This window comes from Ostrea edulis, chromosome 9 (assembly GCF_947568905.1).
Source record: "Ostrea edulis chromosome 9, xbOstEdul1.1, whole genome shotgun sequence".
Lineage (NCBI taxonomy): Eukaryota > Metazoa > Mollusca > Bivalvia > Ostreida > Ostreidae > Ostrea > Ostrea edulis.
This window is the reverse complement of record NC_079172.1, coordinates 26,426,032-26,448,376: the sequence shown is the minus strand read 5'-3', so window position 1 is coordinate 26,448,376 and position 22,345 is coordinate 26,426,032. Positions and strand designations below refer to the sequence as shown.

The 22,345-nt window shown below is 42.0% G+C and overlaps 2 protein-coding genes across 2 annotated transcripts in view; both read left to right on the top strand.

Moving 5' to 3' along the window:
* The window catches only part of LOC125660300 (mucin-2-like), a gene marked incomplete at its 3' end in the record, with an annotated part of 35,530 nt that extends 27,058 nt beyond the window's left edge, over positions 1 to 8,472 (top strand). The window contains exons 6-8 of the mRNA XM_056150692.1: positions 34 to 489; positions 715 to 2,367; positions 2,593 to 8,472. Coding sequence (XP_056006667.1) covers positions 34 to 489; positions 715 to 2,367; positions 2,593 to 8,472 — 7,989 coding nt within the window. The remainder of the gene's footprint in view (positions 1 to 33; positions 490 to 714; positions 2,368 to 2,592) is intronic.
* A 231-nt stretch (positions 8,473 to 8,703) lies between these two features.
* LOC130050496 (mucin-2-like) lies at positions 8,704 to 21,663 on the top strand (the record flags this gene model as incomplete). Its single annotated transcript, XM_056150691.1, has 3 exons — positions 8,704 to 9,456; positions 9,676 to 11,186; positions 12,003 to 21,663. Coding segments are annotated over 3 exons (11,793 nt in total), but the record flags the coding sequence as incomplete, so codon positions are not given.
* Between the last annotated feature and the right edge of the window lie 682 nt (positions 21,664 to 22,345).

The window sequence follows — 22,345 nt, the reverse complement described above, 5'->3', positions numbered from 1 at the left end:
ACTAGTACAACTCCAACCACTACTACAACTCCAACAACAACTACAACACCAACCACTACTACAACTCCAACCACTACTACAACCCCAACAACTACTACAACTCCAACCACAACTCTAACTCCAATCACTAGTACAACTCCAACCACTACTACAACTCCAACAACAACTACAACTCCAACAAAAACTAAAACTCCAACCACTAGTACAACTGCAACCACTACTACAACTCCAACAACAACTACAACTCTAACAACTACTACAACCCCAACAACTACTACAACTCCAACAACAACTACAACTCCAACAACTAGTACAACTCCAACCACAACTACAACTCCAACAACAACTACAACTCCAACCACAACTACAACTCCAACAACAGCTACAACACCAACCACTACTACAACCCCAACAACTAGTACAACACCAACCACTACTACAACTCCAACCACAACTACAACTCCAACAACTACTACAACACCAACCACTACTACAACTCCAAAAACTACAACTCCAACCACTACTACAACTCCAACAACTACTACAACTCCAACAACAACAACAACTCCAACAACTACTGCAACTTCAACCACTACTACAACTCCCTCGACTACTAGAACTCCAACCACTACCACAAATCCAACCACTACTACAACACCAACAACTACTACAACACCAACCACTACTACAACTCCAACCACTACTACAACTCCAACAACAACTACAACTCCAACAACTACTACAACCCCAACCACTACTACAACTCCAACCACAACTACAACTCCAACCACTGCTACAAATCCAACAACTACTACAACTCCAACAACAACTGCAAATCCGACAACTACTACAACTCCAACCGCTACTACAACTCCAACCACTACTACAACTCCAACCACTACTACAACTCCATCAACTACTACAACTCCAACCACTACTACAACTCCAACCACTACTACAACTCCAACTACAACTCCAACCACTACAATAACCCCAACCACTACTTCAACTCCAACCACTACTACAACTCCAACCACAACTACAACACCAACAACTACTACAACTCCAACGACTACTACAACTCCAACCACTACTACAACCCCAACAACTACTACAACTCCAACCACAACTACAACTCCAACAACTACTACAACTCCAACCACTACTATAACTCCAACCACTACTACAACTCCAACCACTACTACAACTCCAACAACAACTACAACTCCAACAACTACTACAACCCCAACCACTACTACAACTCCAACCACAACTACAACTCCAACCACTGCTACAAATCCAACAACTACTACAACTCCAACAACAACTGCAACTCCGACAACTACTACAACTCCAACCGCTACTACAACTCCAACTACTACTACAACTCCAACCACTACTACAACTCCAACCACTACTACAACTCCAACGACAACTACAACTCCAACCACTACTGCAACTTCAACCACTACTACAACACCTACCACTACTGCAACTTCAACCACTACTACAACTCCAACCACAACTACAACACCAACCACTACTACAACTCCAACCACTACTACAACTCCAACCACTACTACAATTCCAACCACAACTACAACTCCAACCATTACTACAACCCCAACCACTACTACAACTCCAACCACAACTACAACTCCAACCACTAGTAGAACTCCAACCACTACTACAACTCCAACCACTACTACAACACCAACCACTACTACAACTCCAACCACTACTACAACTCCAACCACTACTACAATTCCAACCACTACTGCAACTCCAACCACTACTACAACACCAACCACTACTACAACTCCAACAACAACTACAACTCCGACCACTACTACAACCCCAACCACTACTACAACTCCAACAACAACTACAACCCCAACAACTACTATAACTCGAACCACAACTACAACTCCAACCACTAGTACAACTCCAACCACTACTACAAATCCAACCACTAGTACAACTCCAATCACTACTACAATTCCAACAACAACTACAACACCAACCACTATTACAATTTCAACCACTACTACAACTCCAACAACTACTACAACTCCAACCATTACTACAACTCCAACCACTACTACAACACCAACCACTACTACAACTCCAACCACTACTACAACACCAACCACTACTACAACTCCAACCACTACTACAACACCAACCACTACTACAACTCCAACCACTACTACAACTCCCTCGACTACTAGAACTTCAACCACTACTACAACTCCAACCACTACTACAACACCAACCACTACTACAACTTCAACCACTACTACAACTCCAACAACTACTACAACTCCAACAACAACTGCAACTCCGACCACTACTACAACTCCAACCGCTACTACAACACCAACCACTACTACAACTCCAACCACTACTACAACTCCCTCGACTACTAGAACTTCAACCACTACTACAAATCCAACCACTACTACAACACCAACCACTACTACAACTCCAACCACTACTACAACTCCAACAACTACTACAACTCCAACAACAACTGCAACTCCGACCACTACTACAACTCCAACCGCTACTACAACTCCAACTACTACTACAACTCCAACCACTACTACAACTCCAACTACAACTACAACTCCAACAACTATAATAACCCCAACCACTACTACAACTCCAACCACAACTACAACACCAACAACTACTACAACTCCAACGACTACTACAACTCCAACCACTACTACAATCCAAACGACTACTAGAACTCCAACCACAACTCCAACTCCAACAAGTACTACAACTCCAACAACAACTCCAACTCCAACAACTAGTACAACTCCAACCACAACTACAACTCCAACAACAACTACAACACCAACCACTACTACAACTCCAACAAGTACTACAACTCCAACAACAACTCCAACACCAACCACTATTACAATTTCAACCACTACTACAACTCCAACAACTACTACGACTCCAACCATTACTACAACTCCAACCACTAATACAACACCAACCACTACTACAACTCCAACCACTACTACAACACCAACCACTACTACAACTCCAACCACTACTACAACTCCCTCGACTACTAGAACTTCAACCACTACTACAAATCCAACCACTACTACAACACCAACCACTACTACAACACCAACCACTACTACAACTCCAACCACTACTACAACTCCAACCACAACTACAACTCCAACCACTACTACAACTCCAAGAACTACTACAACTCCAACAACAACTGCAACTCCGACAACTACTACAACTCTAACCGCTACTACAACTCCAACTACTACTACAACTCCAACCACTACTACAACTCCAACCACTACTACAACACCAACCACTACTACAACTCCAACCACTACTACAACTCCCTCGACTACTAGAACTTCAACCACTACTACAAATCCAACCACTACTACAACACCAACCACTACTACAACACCAACCACTACCACAACTCCAACAACTACTACAACACCAACCACTACTACAACTCCAAAAACTACAACTCCAACCACTACTACAACTCCAACAACTACTACAACTCCAACAACAACAACAACTCCAACAACTACTGCAACTTCAACCACTACTACAACTCCCTCGACTACTAGAACTCCAACCACTACGACAAATCCAACCACTACTACAACACCAACAACTACTACAACACCAACCACTACTACAACTCCAACCACTACTACAACTCCAACAACAACTACAACTCCAACAACTACTACAACCCCAACCACCACTACAACTCCAACCACAACTACAACTCCAACCACTGCTACAAATCCAACAACTACTACAACTCCAACAACAACTGCAAATCCGACAACTACTACAACTCCAACCGCTACTACAACTCCAACCACTACTACAACTCCAACCACTACTACAACTCCATCAACTACTACAACTCCAACCACTACTACAACTCCAACCACTACTACAACTCCAACTACAACTCCAACCACTACAATAACCCCAACCACTACTTCAACTCCAACCACTACTACAACTCCAACCACAACTACAACACCAACAACTACTACAACTCCAACGACTACTACAACTCCAACCACTACTACAACCCCAACAACTACTACAACTCCAACCACAACTACAACTCCAAAAACTAGTACAACTCCAACCAGTACTATAACTCCAACCACTACTACAACTCCAACCACTACTACAACTCCAACAACAACTACAACTCCAACAACTACTACAACCCCAACCACTACTACAACTCCAACCACAACTACAACTCCAACCACTGCTACAAATCCAACAACTACTACAACTCCAACAACAACTGCAAATCCGACAACTACTACAACTCCAACCGCTACTACAACTCCAACCACTACTACAACTCCAACCACTACTACAACTCCATCAACTACTACAACTCCAACCACTACTACAACTCCAACCACTACTACAACTCCAACTACAACTCCAACCACTACAATAACCCCAACCACTACTTCAACTCCAACCACTACTACAACTCCAACCACAACTACAACACCAACAACTACTACAACTCCAACGACTACTACAACTCCAACCACTACTACAACCCCAACAACTACTACAACTCCAACCATAAATACAACTCCAACAACTAGTACAACTCCAACCACTACTATAACTCCAACCACTACTACAACACCAACCACAACTACAACTCCTACCACTACTACAACTCCAACCATTACTACAACTCCAACAAAAACTACAACTCCAACCACTACTACAACTCCAACAACAACTACAACTACAACCACTACTACAACTCCAACCACTAGTACAACTCCAACCACTACTACAACTCCAACAACAACTACAACACCAACCACTACTACAACTCCAACCACTACTACAACTCCAACCACTACTACAACTCCCTCGACTACTAGAACTTCAACCACTACTACAAATCCAACCACTACTACAACACTAACCACTACTACAACTCCAACCACTACTACAACTCCAACTACTACTACAACTCCAACCACTACTACAACTCCAACTACAACTACAACTCCAACCACTATAATAACCCCAACCACTACTACAACTCCAACCACAACTACAACACCAACAACTACTACAACTCCAACGACTACTACAACTCCAACCGCTACTACAACTCCAACTACTACTACAACTCCAACCACTACTACAACTCCAACTACAACTACAACTCCAACCACTATAATAACCCCAACCACTACTACAACTCCAACCACAACTACAACACCAACAACTACTACAACTCCAACGACTACTACAACTCCAACCACTACCACAATCCAAACGACTACTAGAACTCCAACCACAACTACAACTCCAACAAGTACTACAACTCCAACAACAACTCCAACTCCAACAACTAGTACAACTCCAACCACAACTACAACTCCAACAACAACAACAACACCAACCACTACTACAACTCCAACAAGTACTACAACTCCAACAACAACTCCAACACCAACCACTATTACAATTTCAACCACTACTACAACTCCAACAACTACTACGACTCCAACCATTACTACAACTCCAACCACTAATACAACACCAACCACTACTACAACTCCAACAACAACTGCAACTCCGACAACTACTACAACTCCAACCGCTACTACAACTCCAACTACTACTACAACTCCAACCACTACTACAACTCCAACCACTACTACAACACCAACCACTACTACAACTCCAACCACTACTACAACTCCCTCGACTACTAGAACTTCAACCACTACTACAAATCCAACCACTACTACAACACCAACCACTACTACAACACCAACCACTACTACAACTCCAACCACTACTACAACTCCAACCACAAATACAACTCCAACCACTACTACAACTCCAAGAACTACTACAACTCCAACAACAACTGCAACTCCGACAACTACTACAACTCCAACCGCTACTACAACTCCCTCGACTACTAGAACTTCAACCACTACTACAAATCCAACCACTACTACAACACCAACCACTACTACAACACCAACCACTACTACAACTCCAACCACTACTACAACTCCAACCACAACTACAACTCCAACCACTACTACAACTCCAAGAACTACTACAACTCCAACAACAACTGCAACTCCGACAACTACTACAACTCCAACCGCTACTACAATTCCAACCACTACTGCAACTCCAACCACTACTACAACACCAACAACTACAACAACTCCAACAACAACTACAACTCCGACCACTACTACAACACCAACCACTACTACAACTCCAACAACAACTACAACTCCGACCACTACTACAACCCCAACCACTACTACAACTCCAACAACAACTACAACCCCAACAACTACTATAACTCGAACCACAACTACAACTCCAACCACTAGTACAACTCCAACCACTACTACAAATCCAACCACTAGTACAACTCCAATCACTACTACAATTCCAACAACAACTACAACACCAACCACTATTACAATTTCAACCACTACTACAACTCCAACAACTACTACAACTCCAACCATTACTACAACTCCAACCACTACTACAACACCAACCACTACTACAACTCCAACCACTACTACAACACCAACCACTACTACAAATCCAACCACTACTACAACACCAACCACTACCACAACTCAAACCACTACTACAACTCCAACAACTACTACAACTCCAACAACAACTGCAACTCCGACCACTACTACAACTCCAACCGCTACTACAACTCCAACTACTACTACAACTCCAACCACTACTACAACTCCAACTACAACTCCAACCACTATAATAACCCCAACCACTACTACAACTCCAACCACAACTACAACACCAACAACTACTACAACTCCAACGACTACTACAACTCCAACCACTACTACAATCCAAACGACTACTAGAACTCCAACCACAACTACAACTCCAACAAGTACTACAACTCCAACAACAACTGCAACTCCAACAACTAGTATAACTCCAACCACTACTACAACTCCAACCACTACTACAACACCAACCACTACTACAACTCCAACCACTACTACAACTCCAACCACAACTACAACTCCTACCACTACTACAACTCCAACCACTACTACAACTCGTACAACTAGTACAACTCCAACCACAACTACAACTCCAACCACTACTACAACTCCAACGACTACTACAACACCAACCACTACTACAACTCCAACAACTACTACAAATCCAACAACAACTACAACTCCAACAACAACTACAACTCCAACCACTACTACAACTCCAACAACTAGTACAACTCCAACCACTACTACAACTCCAACAACAAGTACAACTCCAACCACTACTACAACCCCAACCACTACTACAACTCCAACCACTACTACAACTCCAACCACTACTACATCACCAACCACTACTACAACTCCAACCACTACTGCAACTCCAACCACTACTACAACACCAACCACTACTACAACTCCAACAACAACTACAACTCCGACCACTACTACAACACCAACCACTACTACAACTCCAACAACAACTACAACTCCTACCACTACTACAACTCCAACCACTACTACAACTCGTACAACTAGTACAACTCCAACCACAACTACAACTCCAACCACTACTACAACTCCAACCACTACTACAACTCCAACCACAACTACAACTCCTACCACTACTACAACTCCAACCACTACTACAACTCGTACAACTAGTACAACTCCAACCACAACTACAACTCCAACCACTACTACAACTCCAACGACTACTACAACACCAACCACTACTACAACTCCAACAACTACTACAAATCCAACAACAACTACAACTCCAACAACAACTACAACTCCAACCACTACTACAACTCCAACAACTAGTACAACTCCAACCACTACTACAACTCCAACAACAAGTACAACTCCAACCACTACTACAACCCCAACCACTACTACAACTCCAACCACTACTACAACTCCAACCACTACTACATCACCAACCACTACTACAACTCCAACCACTACTGCAACTCAAACCACTACTACAACACCAACCACTACTACAACTCCAACAACAACTACAACTCCGACCACTACTACAACACCAACCACTACTACAACTCCAACAACAACTACAACTCCAACAACTAGTACAACTCCAACCACTACTACAACTCCAACAACAAGTACAACTCCAACCACTACTACAACCCCAACCACTACTACAACTCCAACCACTACTACAACTCCAACCACTACTACATCACCAACCACTACTACAACTCCAACCACTACTGCAACTCCAACCACTACTACAACACCAACCACTACTACAACTCCAACCACTACTACAACTCCAACCACTACTACAACACCAACCACTACTACAACTCGTACAACTAGTACAACTCCAACCACAACTACAACTCCAACCACTAGTACAACTCCAACCACTACTACAAATCCAACCACTACTACAACTCCAACAACAACTACAACACCAACCACTATTACAATTTCAACCACTACTACAACTCCAACAATTACTACAACTCCAACCACTACTACAACTCCAACCACTACTACAACACCAACCACTACTACAACACCAACCACTACTACAACTCCAACCACTACTACAACTCCAACAACAACTACAACTCCAACCACTACTACAACCCCAACAACTACTATAACTCTAACCACAACTACAACTCCAACCACTGCTATAACTCCAACAACTACTACAACTCCATCAACAACTGCAACTCCGACAACTACTACAAGTCCAACCGCTACTACAACTCCAACTACTACTACAACTCCAACCACTACTACAACTCCAACCACTACTACAACTCAAACCACTACTACAACTCCAACCACTACTACAACTCCAACCACTACTACAACTCCAACTACAACTACAACACCAACCACTACAATAACCCCAACCACTACTTCATCTCCAACCACTACTACAACTCCAACCACAACTACAACACCAACATCTACTGCACCTCCAACGACTACTACAACTCCAACCACTACTACAACCCCAACAACTACTACAACTCCAACCACAACTACAACTCCAACCACAACTACAACTCCAACCACTACTATAACTCCAACCACTACTACAACACCAACCACAACTACAACTCCAACCACTACTACAACCCCAACAACTACTACAACTCCAACCACTACTACAACTCCAACAACAAGTACAACTCCAACCACTACTACAACCCCAACCACTACTACAACTCCAACCACTACTACAACTCCAACCACTACTACATCACCAACCACTACTACAACTCCAACCACTACTGCAACTCCAACCACTACTACAACACCAACCACTACTACAACTCCAACCACTACTACAACTCCAACCACTACTACAACACCAACCACTACTACAACTCGTACAACTAGTACAACTCCAACCATAACTACAACTCCAACCACTAGTACAACTCCAACCACTACTACAAATCCAACCACTACTACAACTCCAACAACAACTACAACACCAACCACTATTACAATTTCAACCACTACTACAACTCCAACAATTACTACAACTCCAACCACTACTACAACTCCAACCACTACTACAACACCAACCACTACTACAACACCAACCACTACTACAACTCCAACCACTACTACAACTCCAACAACAACTACAACTCCAACCACTACTACAACCCCAACAACTACTATAACTCTAACCACAACTACAACTCCAACCACTGCTATAACTCCAACAACTACTACAACTCCATCAACAACTGCAACTCCGACAACTACTACAAGTCCAACCGCTACTACAACTCCAACTACTACTACAACTCCAACCACTACTACAACTCCAACCACTACTACAACTCAAACCACTACTACAACTCCAACCACTACTACAACTCCAACCACTACTACAACTCCAACTACAACTACAACACCAACCACTACAATAACCCAAACCACTACTTCATCTCCAACCACTACTACAACTCCAACCACAACTACAACACCAACATCTACTGCACCTCCAACGACTACTACAACTCCAACCACTACTACAACCCCAACAACTACTACAACTCCAACCACAACTACAACTCCAACCACAACTACAACTCCAACCACTACTATAACTCCAACCACTACTACAACACTAACCACAACTACAACTCCAACCACTACTACAACCCCAACAACTACTACAACTCCAACCACTACTACAACTCCAACCACTAGTACAACTCCAACCACTACTACAACTCCAACCACAACTACAACTTCAACCACAACTACAACTCCAACCACTAGTACAACTCCAACCACTACTACAACTCCAACAACAACTACAACACCAACCACTACTACAACTCCAACAACTACTACAACTCCAACAACAACTACAACTCCAACCACTACTGCAACTTCAACCACTACTACAACACCAACCACTACTTCAACTCCAACCACTACTACAACTCCAACCACAACTACAACACCAACTACTACTACAACTCCAACCACTACTACAACTCCAACAACAACTACAACTCCAACCACTACTACAATCCCAAACACTACTACAACTCCAACCACAACTACAACTCCAAGCACTAGTAGAACTCCAACCACTACTACAACTCCAACCACTACTACAACACCAACCACTACTACAACTCCAACCACTACTACAACTCCAACCACTACTACAACACCAACCACTACTACAACTCCAACCACTACTGCAACTCCAACCACTACTACAATCCCAAACACTACTACAACTCCAACCACAACTACAACTCCAACCACTAGTAGAACTCCAACCACTACTACAACTCCAACCACTACTACAACACCAACCACTAATACAACTCCAACCACTACTACAACTCCAACCACTACTACAACACCAACCACTACTACAACTCCAACCACTACTGCAACTCCAACCACTACTACAACACCAACCACTACTACAACTCCAACAACAACTACAACTCCGACCACTACTACAACACCAACCACTACTACAACTCCAACAACAACTACAACTCCAACAACTACTACAACCCCAACCACAACTACAACTCCAACCACTAGTACAACTCCAACCACTACTACAAATCCAACCACTAGTACAACTCCAACCACTACTACAATTCCAACAACAACTACAACACCAACCACTATTACAATTTCAACCACTACTACAACTCCAACAACTACTACGACTCCAACCATTACTACAACTCCAACCACTACTACAATTCCAACCACTACTACAACTCCAACCACTACTACAACACCAACCACTACTACAACTCCAACAACAACTACAACTCCAACAACTACTACAACCCCAACCACAACTACAACTCCAACCACTAGTACAACTCCAACCACTACTACAAATCCAAACACTAGTACAACTCCAACCACTACTACAATTCCAACAACAACTACAACACCAACCACTATTACAATTTCAACCACTACTACAACTCCAACAACTACTACGACTCCAACCATTACTACAACTCCAACCACTAATACAACACCAACCACTACTACAACTCCAACCACTACTACAACACCAACCACTGCTACAACTCCAACCACTACTACAACTCCCTCGACTACTAAAACTTCAACCACTACTACAAATCCAACCACTACTACAACACCAACCACTACTACAACACCAACCACTACTACAACCCCAACCACTACTACAACTCCAACCACAACTACAACTCCAACAACTACTACAACTCCAAGAACTACTACAACTCCAACAACAACTGCAACTCCAACTACTACTACAACTCCAACCACTATAATAACCCCAACCACTACTTCAACTCCAACCACTACTACAACTCCAACCACTACTACAATCCCAACGACTACTAGAACTCCAATCACAACTACAACTCCAACAAGTACTACAACTCCAACTCCAACAACTAGTACAACTCCAACCACTACTACAACTCCAACAAAAATTACAACTCCAACAACTAGTACAACTCCAACCACTACTACAACTCCAACCACAACTACAACTCTAACCACAACTACAACTCCAACCACTAGTACAACTCCAACCACTACTGCAACTCCAACAACAACTACAACTCCAACCACAACTACAACACCAACAACTACTACACCTCCAACGACTACTACAACTCCAACCACTACTACAACCCCAACCACTACTACAACTCCAACCACAACTACAACTCCAACCACTAGTACAACTCCAACCACTACTATAACTCCAACCACTACTACAACACCAACCACTAGTACAACTCCAACCACTACTACAACTCCAACCACAACTACAACTTCAACCACAACTACAACTCCAACAACAACTACAACAACAACCACTACTACAACTCCAACAAAAACTACAACTCCAACCACTACTACAACTCCAACTATAACTACAACTCCAACCACTACTACAACCCCAACAACTACTACAACTCCAACCACTATTACAACTCCAACCACTAGTACAACTCCAACCACTACTACAACTCCAACAACAACTACAACACCAACCACTACTACAACTCCAACAACTACTACAACTCCAACAACAACTACAACTCCAACCACTTCTGCAACTTCAACCACTACTACAACACCAACCACTACTTCAACTCCAACCACTACTATAACTCCAACCACAATTACAACACCAACCACTACAACAACTCCAACCACTACTACAACTCCAACCACTACTACAACTCCAACCACTACTACAACACCAACCACTACTACAACTCCAACCACTACTACAACTCCAACCACTACTACAACTCCAACCACTACTACAACTCCAACAACAACTGCAACTCCGACAACTACTACAACTCCAACCGCTACTACAACTCCAACTACTACTACAACTCCAACCACTACTACAACTCCAACCACTACTACAACTCCAACAACAACTGCAACTCCGACAACTACTACAACTCCAACCGCTACTACAACTCCAACTACAACTACAACTCCAACCACTATAATAACCCCAACCACTACTACAACTCCAACCACTACTACAATCCCAACAACTACTAGAACTCCAACCACAACTACAACTCCAACAAGTACTACAACTCCAACAACAACTCCAACTCCAACAACTAGTACAACTCCAACCACAACTACAACTCCAACAACAACTACAACACCAACCACTACTACAACTCCAACAAGTACTACAACTCCAACAACAACTCCAACTCCAACCACTACTGCAACTTCAACAACAACTACAACTCCAACAACTACTACAACACCAACAACTACTACAACTCCAACCACTACTACAACTCCAACCACTACTACAACTCCAACCACAACTGCAACTCCAACAACTAGTACAACTCCAACCACTACTACAACTCCAACCACTACTACAACAGCAACCACTGCTACAACTCCAACCACTACTACAACTCCAACCACAACTACAACTCCTACCACTACTACAACTCCAACCACTACTACAACTCGTACAACTAGTACAACTCCAACCACAACTACAACTCCAACCACTACTACAACTCCAACAACTACTACAACACCAACCACTACTACAACTCCAACAACTACTACAAATCCAACAACAACTACAACTCCAACAACAACTACAACTCCAACCACTACTACAACTCCAACAACAAGTACAACTCCAACCACTACTACAACTCCAACAACAAGTACAACTCCAACCACTACTACAACCCCAACCACTACTACAACTCCAACCACTACTACAACTCCAACCACTACTACATCACCAACCACTACTACAACTCCAACCACTACTGCAACTCCAACCACTACTACAACACCAACCACTACTACAACTCCAAAAACAACTACAACTCATACCACTACTACAAGACCAACCACTACTACAACTCCAACAACAACTACAACTCCAACAACTACTACAACCCCAACAACTACTACAACTCCAACCACAACTACAACTCCAACCACAACTACAACACCAACAACTACTGAACCTCCAACAACTACTACAACTCCAACCACTATTACAACCCCAACAACTACTACAACTCCAACCACAACTACAACTCCAACAACTACTACAACTCCAACCACTACTATAACTCCAACCACTACTACAACACCAACCACAACTACAACTCCTACCACTACTACAACTCCAACCACTACTACAACTCCAACAAAAACTACAACTCCAACCACTACTACAACACCAACTACAACTACAACTCCAACCACTACTACAACTCCAACAACAACTACAACACCAACCACTACTACAACTCCAACAACTACTACAACTCCAACAACAACTACAACTCCAACCACTACTGCAACTTCAACCACTACTACAACACCAACCACTACTTCAACTCCAACCACTACTGCAACTCCAACCACAACTACAACACCAACTACTACTACAACTCCAACCACTACTACAACTCCAACCACTACTACAACTCCAACCACTACTACAATCCCAACAACTACTACAACTCCAACCACAACTACAACTCCAACCACTAGTAGAACTCCAACCACTACTACAACTCCAACCACTAGTACAATTCCAACCACTACTACAAATCCAACCACTAGTACAACTCCAACCACTACTACAATTCCAAAAAAAACTACAACACCAACCACTATTACAATTTCAACAACTACTACAACTCCAACAACTACTACGACTCCAACCATTACTACAACTCCAACCACTAATACAACACCAACCACTACTACAACTCCAACCACTACTACAACACCAACCACTACTACAACTCCAACCACTACTACAACTCCCTCGACTACTAGAACTTCAACCACTACTACAAATCCAACCACTACTACAACACCAACCACTACTACAACACCAACCACTTCTACAACTCCAACCACTACTACAACTCCAACAACAACTACAACTCCAACCACTACTACAACCCCAACCACTACTACAACTCCAACCACAACTACAACTCCAACCACTACTACAACTCCAAGAACTACTACAACTCCAACAACAACTGCAACTCCGACAACTACTACAACTCCAACCGCTACTACAACTCCAACTACTACTACAACTCCAACCACTACTACAACTCCAACCACTACTACAACTCCAACGACAACTACAACTCCAACCACTACTGCAACTTCAACCACTACTACAACTCCAACCACAACTACAACACCAACCACTACTACAACTCCAACCACTACTACAACTCCAACCACTACTACAACTCCAACCACAACTACAACTCCAACCATTACTACAACCCCAACCACTACTACAACTCCAACCACAACTACAACTCCAACCACTAGTAGAACTCCAACCACTACTACAACTCCAACCACTACTACAACACCAACCACTACTACAACTCCAACCACTACTACAACTCCAACCACTACTACAACACCAACCACTACTACAATTCCAACCACTACTGCAACTCCAACCACTACTACAACACCAACCACTACTACAACTCCAACAACAACTACAACTCCGACCACTACTACAACACCAACCACTACTACAACTCCAACAACAACTACAACTCCGACCACTACTACAACCCCAACCACTAATACAACTCCAACAACAACTACAACCCCAACAACTACTATAACTCGAACCACAACTACAACTCCAACCACTAGTACAACTCCAACCACTACTACAAATCCAACCACTAGTACAACTCCAATCACTACTACAATTCCAACAACAACTACAACACCAACCACTATTACAATTTCAACCACTACTACAACTCCAACAACTACTACAACTCCAACCATTACTACAACTCCAACCACTACTACAACACCAACCACTACTACAACTCCAACCACTACTACAACACCAACCACTACTACAACTCCAACCACTACTACAACTCCAACAACTACTACAACCCCAACAACTACTACAACTCCAACCACAACTACAACTCCAACCACTAGTACAACTCCAACCACTATTACAAATCCAACCACTAGTACAACTCCAACCACTTCTACAATTCCAACAACAACTACAACACCAACCACTATTACAATTTCAACCACTACTACAACTCCAACCACTACTTCGACTCCAACCATTACTACAACTCCAACCACTAATACAACACCAACCACTACTACAACTCCAACCACTACAACACCAACCACTACTACAACTCCAACCACTACTACAACTCCCTCGACTACTAGAACTTCAACCACTACTACAACACCAACCACTACTACAACACCAACCACTACTACAACACCAACCACTACTACAACTCCAACCACTACTACAACTCCAACAACAACTACAACTCCAACAACTACTACAACCCCAACCACTACTACAACTCCAACCACTACTACAACTCCAACAACAACTACAACACCAACAACTACTACAACTCCAACGACTACTACAACTCCAACCACTACTACAATCCCAACGACTACTAGAACTCCAACCACAACTACAACTCCAACAAGTACTACAACTCCAACAACAACTCCAACTCCAACCACTAGTACAACTCCAACCACAACTACAACTCCAAAAACAACTACAACACCAACCATTACTACAACTCCAACAAGTACTACAACTCCAACCACAACTACAACTCCAACCACTAGTACAACTCCAACCACTACTACAACTCCAACAACAACTACAACACCAACCACTACTACAACTCCAACAACTACTACAACTCCAACAACAACTACAACTCCAACCACTACTGCAACTTCAACCACTACTAAAACTCCAACTACTACTACAACTCCAACAACAACTACAACACCAACCACTATTACAATTTCAACCACTACTACAACTCCAACCACTACTACAACACCAACCACTACTACAACTCCAACCACTACTACAACACCAACCACTACTACAACTCCAACCACTACTACAACTCCCTCGACTACTAGAACTTCAACCACTACTACAACACCAACCACTACTACAACACCAACCACTACTACAACACCAACCACTACTACAACACCAACCACTACTACAACTCCAACCACTACTACAACTCCAACAACAACTACAACTCCAACAACTACTACAACACCAACCACTACTACAACTCCAACCACTACTACAACTCCAACAACAACTACAACACCAACAACTACTACAACTCCAACGACTACTACAACTCCAACCACTACTACAATCCCAACGACTACTAGAACTCCAACCACAACTACAACTCCAACAAGTACTACAACTCCAACAACAACTCCAACTCCAACCACTAGTACAACTCCAACCACAACTACAACTCCAACAACAACTACAACACCAACCATTACTACAACTCCAACAAGTACTACAACTCCAACCACAACTACAACTCCAACCACTAGTACAACTCCAACCACTACTACAACTCCAACAACAACTACAACACCAACCACTACTACAACTCCAACAACTACTACAACTCCAACAACAACTACAACTCCAACCACTACTGCAACTTCAACCACTACTAAAACTCCAACTACTACTACAACTCCAACAACAACTACAACACCAACCACTATTACAATTTCAACCACTAATACAACTCCAACAACTACTACAACTCTAACCACTACTACAACACCAACCACTACTACAACTCCTATCACTACTACAACTCCAACCACTACTACAATTCCAACAACAACTACAACTCCAACCACTACTACAACTCCAACAACTACTACAACTCCAACCACAACTACAACTCCAACAACTAGTACAACTCCAACCACTACTACAACTCCAACAACTAGTAGAACACCAACCACTACTACAACTCCAACAACAACTACAACTCCAACAACTACTACAACTCCAACCACTACTATAACTACAACTACTACTACAACTCCAACAACTACTACAACTACTACAACTCCAACAAGAACTACAAATCCAACAACTACTACAACTTCAACCACAACTACAACTCCAACAACTAGTACAATTCCAACAACTACTACAACTCCAGCAACTATTACAACTCCAACCACTACTACAACTCCAAAAACAACTACAACTCCAACCACTACTACAACTCCAACCACTACTACAACACCGACCACTACTACAACTCCAACCACTACTACAACTCCAACGACTACTACAACTCCAACCACTACTACAATCCCAACGACTACTAGAACTCCAACCACAACTACAACTCCAAATAGTACTACAACTCCAACAACAACTCCAACTCCAACCACTAGTACAAATCCAACCACAACTACAACTCCAACCACAACTACAACTCCAACCACTAGTACAACTCCAACCACTACTACAACTCCAACAACAACTACAACACCAACCACTACTACAACTCCAACAAGTACTACAACTCCAACCACAACTACAACTCCAACCACTAGTACAACTCCAACCACTACTACAACTCCAACAACAACTACAACACCAACCACTACTACAACTCCAACAACTACTACAACTCCAACAACAACTACAACTCCAACCACTACTGCAACTTCAACCACTACTAAAACTCCAACTACTACTACAACTCCAACAACAACTACAACACCAACCACTATTACAATTTCAACCACTACTACAACTCCAACAACTACTACAACTCTAACCACTACTACAACTCCAACCACAACTACAACTCCGACAACTACTACAACACCAACCACTACTACAACTCCTATCACTACTACAACTCCAACCACTACTACAATTCCAACAACAACTACAACTCCAACCACTACTACAACTCCAACAACTACTACAACTCCAACCACAACTACAACTCCAACAACTAGTACAACTCCAACCACTACTACAACTCCAACAACTACTAGAACACCAACCACTACTACAACTCCAACAACAACTACAACTCCAACAACTACTACAACTCCAACCACTACTATAACTACAACTACTACTACAACTCCAACAACTACTACAACTACTACAACTCCAACAAGAACTACAAATCCAACAACTACTACAACTTCAACCACAACTACAACTCCAACAACTAGTACAATTCCAACAACTACTACAACTCCAGCAACTACTACAACTCCAACCACTACTACAACTCCAAAAACAACTACAACTCCAACCACTACTACAACTCCAACCACTACTACAACACCGACCACTACTACAACTCCAACCACTACTACAACTCCAACAACAACTACAACTCCAACAACTACTACAACTCCAACCACTACTACAACTCCAACAGCTACTAAAACTCCAACCACTACTAGAACACAAATTATTACTACAACTCCAACCACTACTACAATTCCAACAACTACTACAACTCCAACAACAACTACAACACCAACCACTACTACAACACTAACCACTACTACAACTCCAACAACTACTGCAACTCCAACAATGACTACAACGCCAAACACTACTATAACACCAATCACTACTACAACCCCAACCACTACTACATCTCGGAGAAGTAGTGCAACTCCAACAACTACTACAACACCAACAACTGCTGCAACTCCAACAATGACTACAACGCCAACCACTACTGCACCTCCTACAACTGATAAAACACCAAGAACTACTACAATTCCAACCAGTAATACATCTCCAACAACTACTTCAACTCCTACTACTACTGCAATTCCAACAACTATTACAACTCCAATAACTACTACAACTCCAACAACTACTATAACTCCAACCACTACAGCAAGTCCCACAACTACTACAACTCCAACCACTACTAGAACTCCTACAACGACAACAACTCCAACCACTACTACAACTCCAACAACTACTGGAACACCAACCACTACTACAACTCCAACAACAACTACAACTCCAACAACTACTACAACTCCAACCACTACTATAACTACAACTACTACTACAACTCCAACAACTACTACAACTACTACAACTCCAACAAGAACTACAAATCCAACAACTACTACAACTTCAACCACAACTACAACTCCAACAACTAGTACAATTCCAACAACTACTACAACTCCAGCAACTACTACAACTCCAACCACTACTACAACTCCAAAAACAACTACAACTCCAACCACTACTACAACTCCAACCACTACTACAACACCGACCACTACTACAACTCCAACCACTACTACAACTCCAACAACAACTACAACTCCAACAACTACTACAACTCCAACCACTACTACAACTCCAACAGCTACTAAAACTCCAACCACTACTAGAACACAAATTATTACTACAACTCCAACCACTACTACAATTCCAACAACTACTACAACTCCAACAACAACTACAACACCAACCACTACTACAACACTAACCACTACTACAACTCCAACAACTACTGCAACTCCAACAATGACTACAACGCCAAACACTACTATAACACCAATCACTACTACAACCCCAACCACTACTACATCTCGGAGAAGTAGTGCAACTCCAACAACTACTACAACACCAACAACTGCTGCAACTCCAACAATGACTACAACGCCAACCACTACTGCACCTCCTACAACTGATAAAACACCAAGAACTACTACAATTCCAACCAGTAATACATCTCCAACAACTACTTCAACTCCTACTACTACTGCAATTCCAACAACTATTACAACTCCAATAACTACTACAACTCCAACAACTACTATGACTCCAACCACTACAGCAAGTCCCACAACTACTACAACTCCAACCACTACTAGAACTCCTACAACGACAACAACTCCTACCACTACTACAACTCTAACAACTACTAGAAGTCCAACAACTACTACAACTCTGACATCTACAGCTACATCAACAACGACTACAACTGCAACCACTACTACAATTCCAACAACTACTGCACCTCCTACAACTACTAAAACACAAACACTAACAACTTCACAAGATCCTACAGTTCCAAATGGTTTAACAAATGCAAGCACAACTACATCATTAACGTCAGTTGAAACTCAAACTACTTCTACAACACCAACTAAAACTACAAACCCAACAACTATTACAACTTCAACAACAACTCCTACAACTTCAGGCCTAACTACCCTTCAAAGCACTACCACAATTCAAAACACACATACAACATCATCCACAACTTCAACTCAATACACTGCTACTACGCCAACTAGTACTTCAAATCCAACATTTACTACAACTCCCACAACTCCTACAATTCCAAGCAAAATGACAAATCCAATTACAACAACAAATCCAAGCATGACAACAGCTCAAACAACATCAACAACTCCAACCATGACTACAGCTCAAGAACATCAACAACTCCAACCATGACTACATCTCAAACAACATCAACAACTCCAACCATGACTACAGCTCAAACAACATCAACAACTCCAACCATGACTACAACTTTAAACAAGATCCAAACTCTGACCTCGACTGAACCATCAATCAATAGTACAACTCCAGCAACTACTACAATTCCAAGCAGTGCTTCAACTCCAACATCTACTACAACTGAAATAACTACAAAGATTTCACCTTTAACCACTGCTTCTACTCAAACCACTATAAAGTCTCCAATAACAGCTTCTACAACAATTCCCAGTACAATACTAACATTAACCACCACTAAAACTCCAACCACTTCTAGTACTCCAATTCCTACTACAACCAAAACCACTACAACAACACCAACTACTCCTACAACCAAAACCACTACAACAACACCAACTACTCCTACAACTTCAGAAGCTTCTTCAGTTTCAAGCACTACAATAATTGATGCTGACTAATATCTGAATTTGAACTGCAAACTTTATCCCTCCATCCTATACTTTATCACTTTACAACTGTAAAAAGAAATTAACAAGAAGAATCATCTTTTCATTGCAACAGCCTTTTATCACAACTGGGCGTGGACAAGGGAAATTATTTCTATAATCTACATCATGTCTGAAACAAGTTTGATATAAATGTCATTCTAATTAGATCAGAAGTATTTATATTATTGTATATGGTGTAGCAGCAACTGAAATTCAACTGTCTCCCTATTGTATTTGATAGAAAACCTCTTTATTTGATACAATTTTTTTTACCCCAACTTCGGAATATTTGGAATATGAACTTATCTGTATTTGTGTGA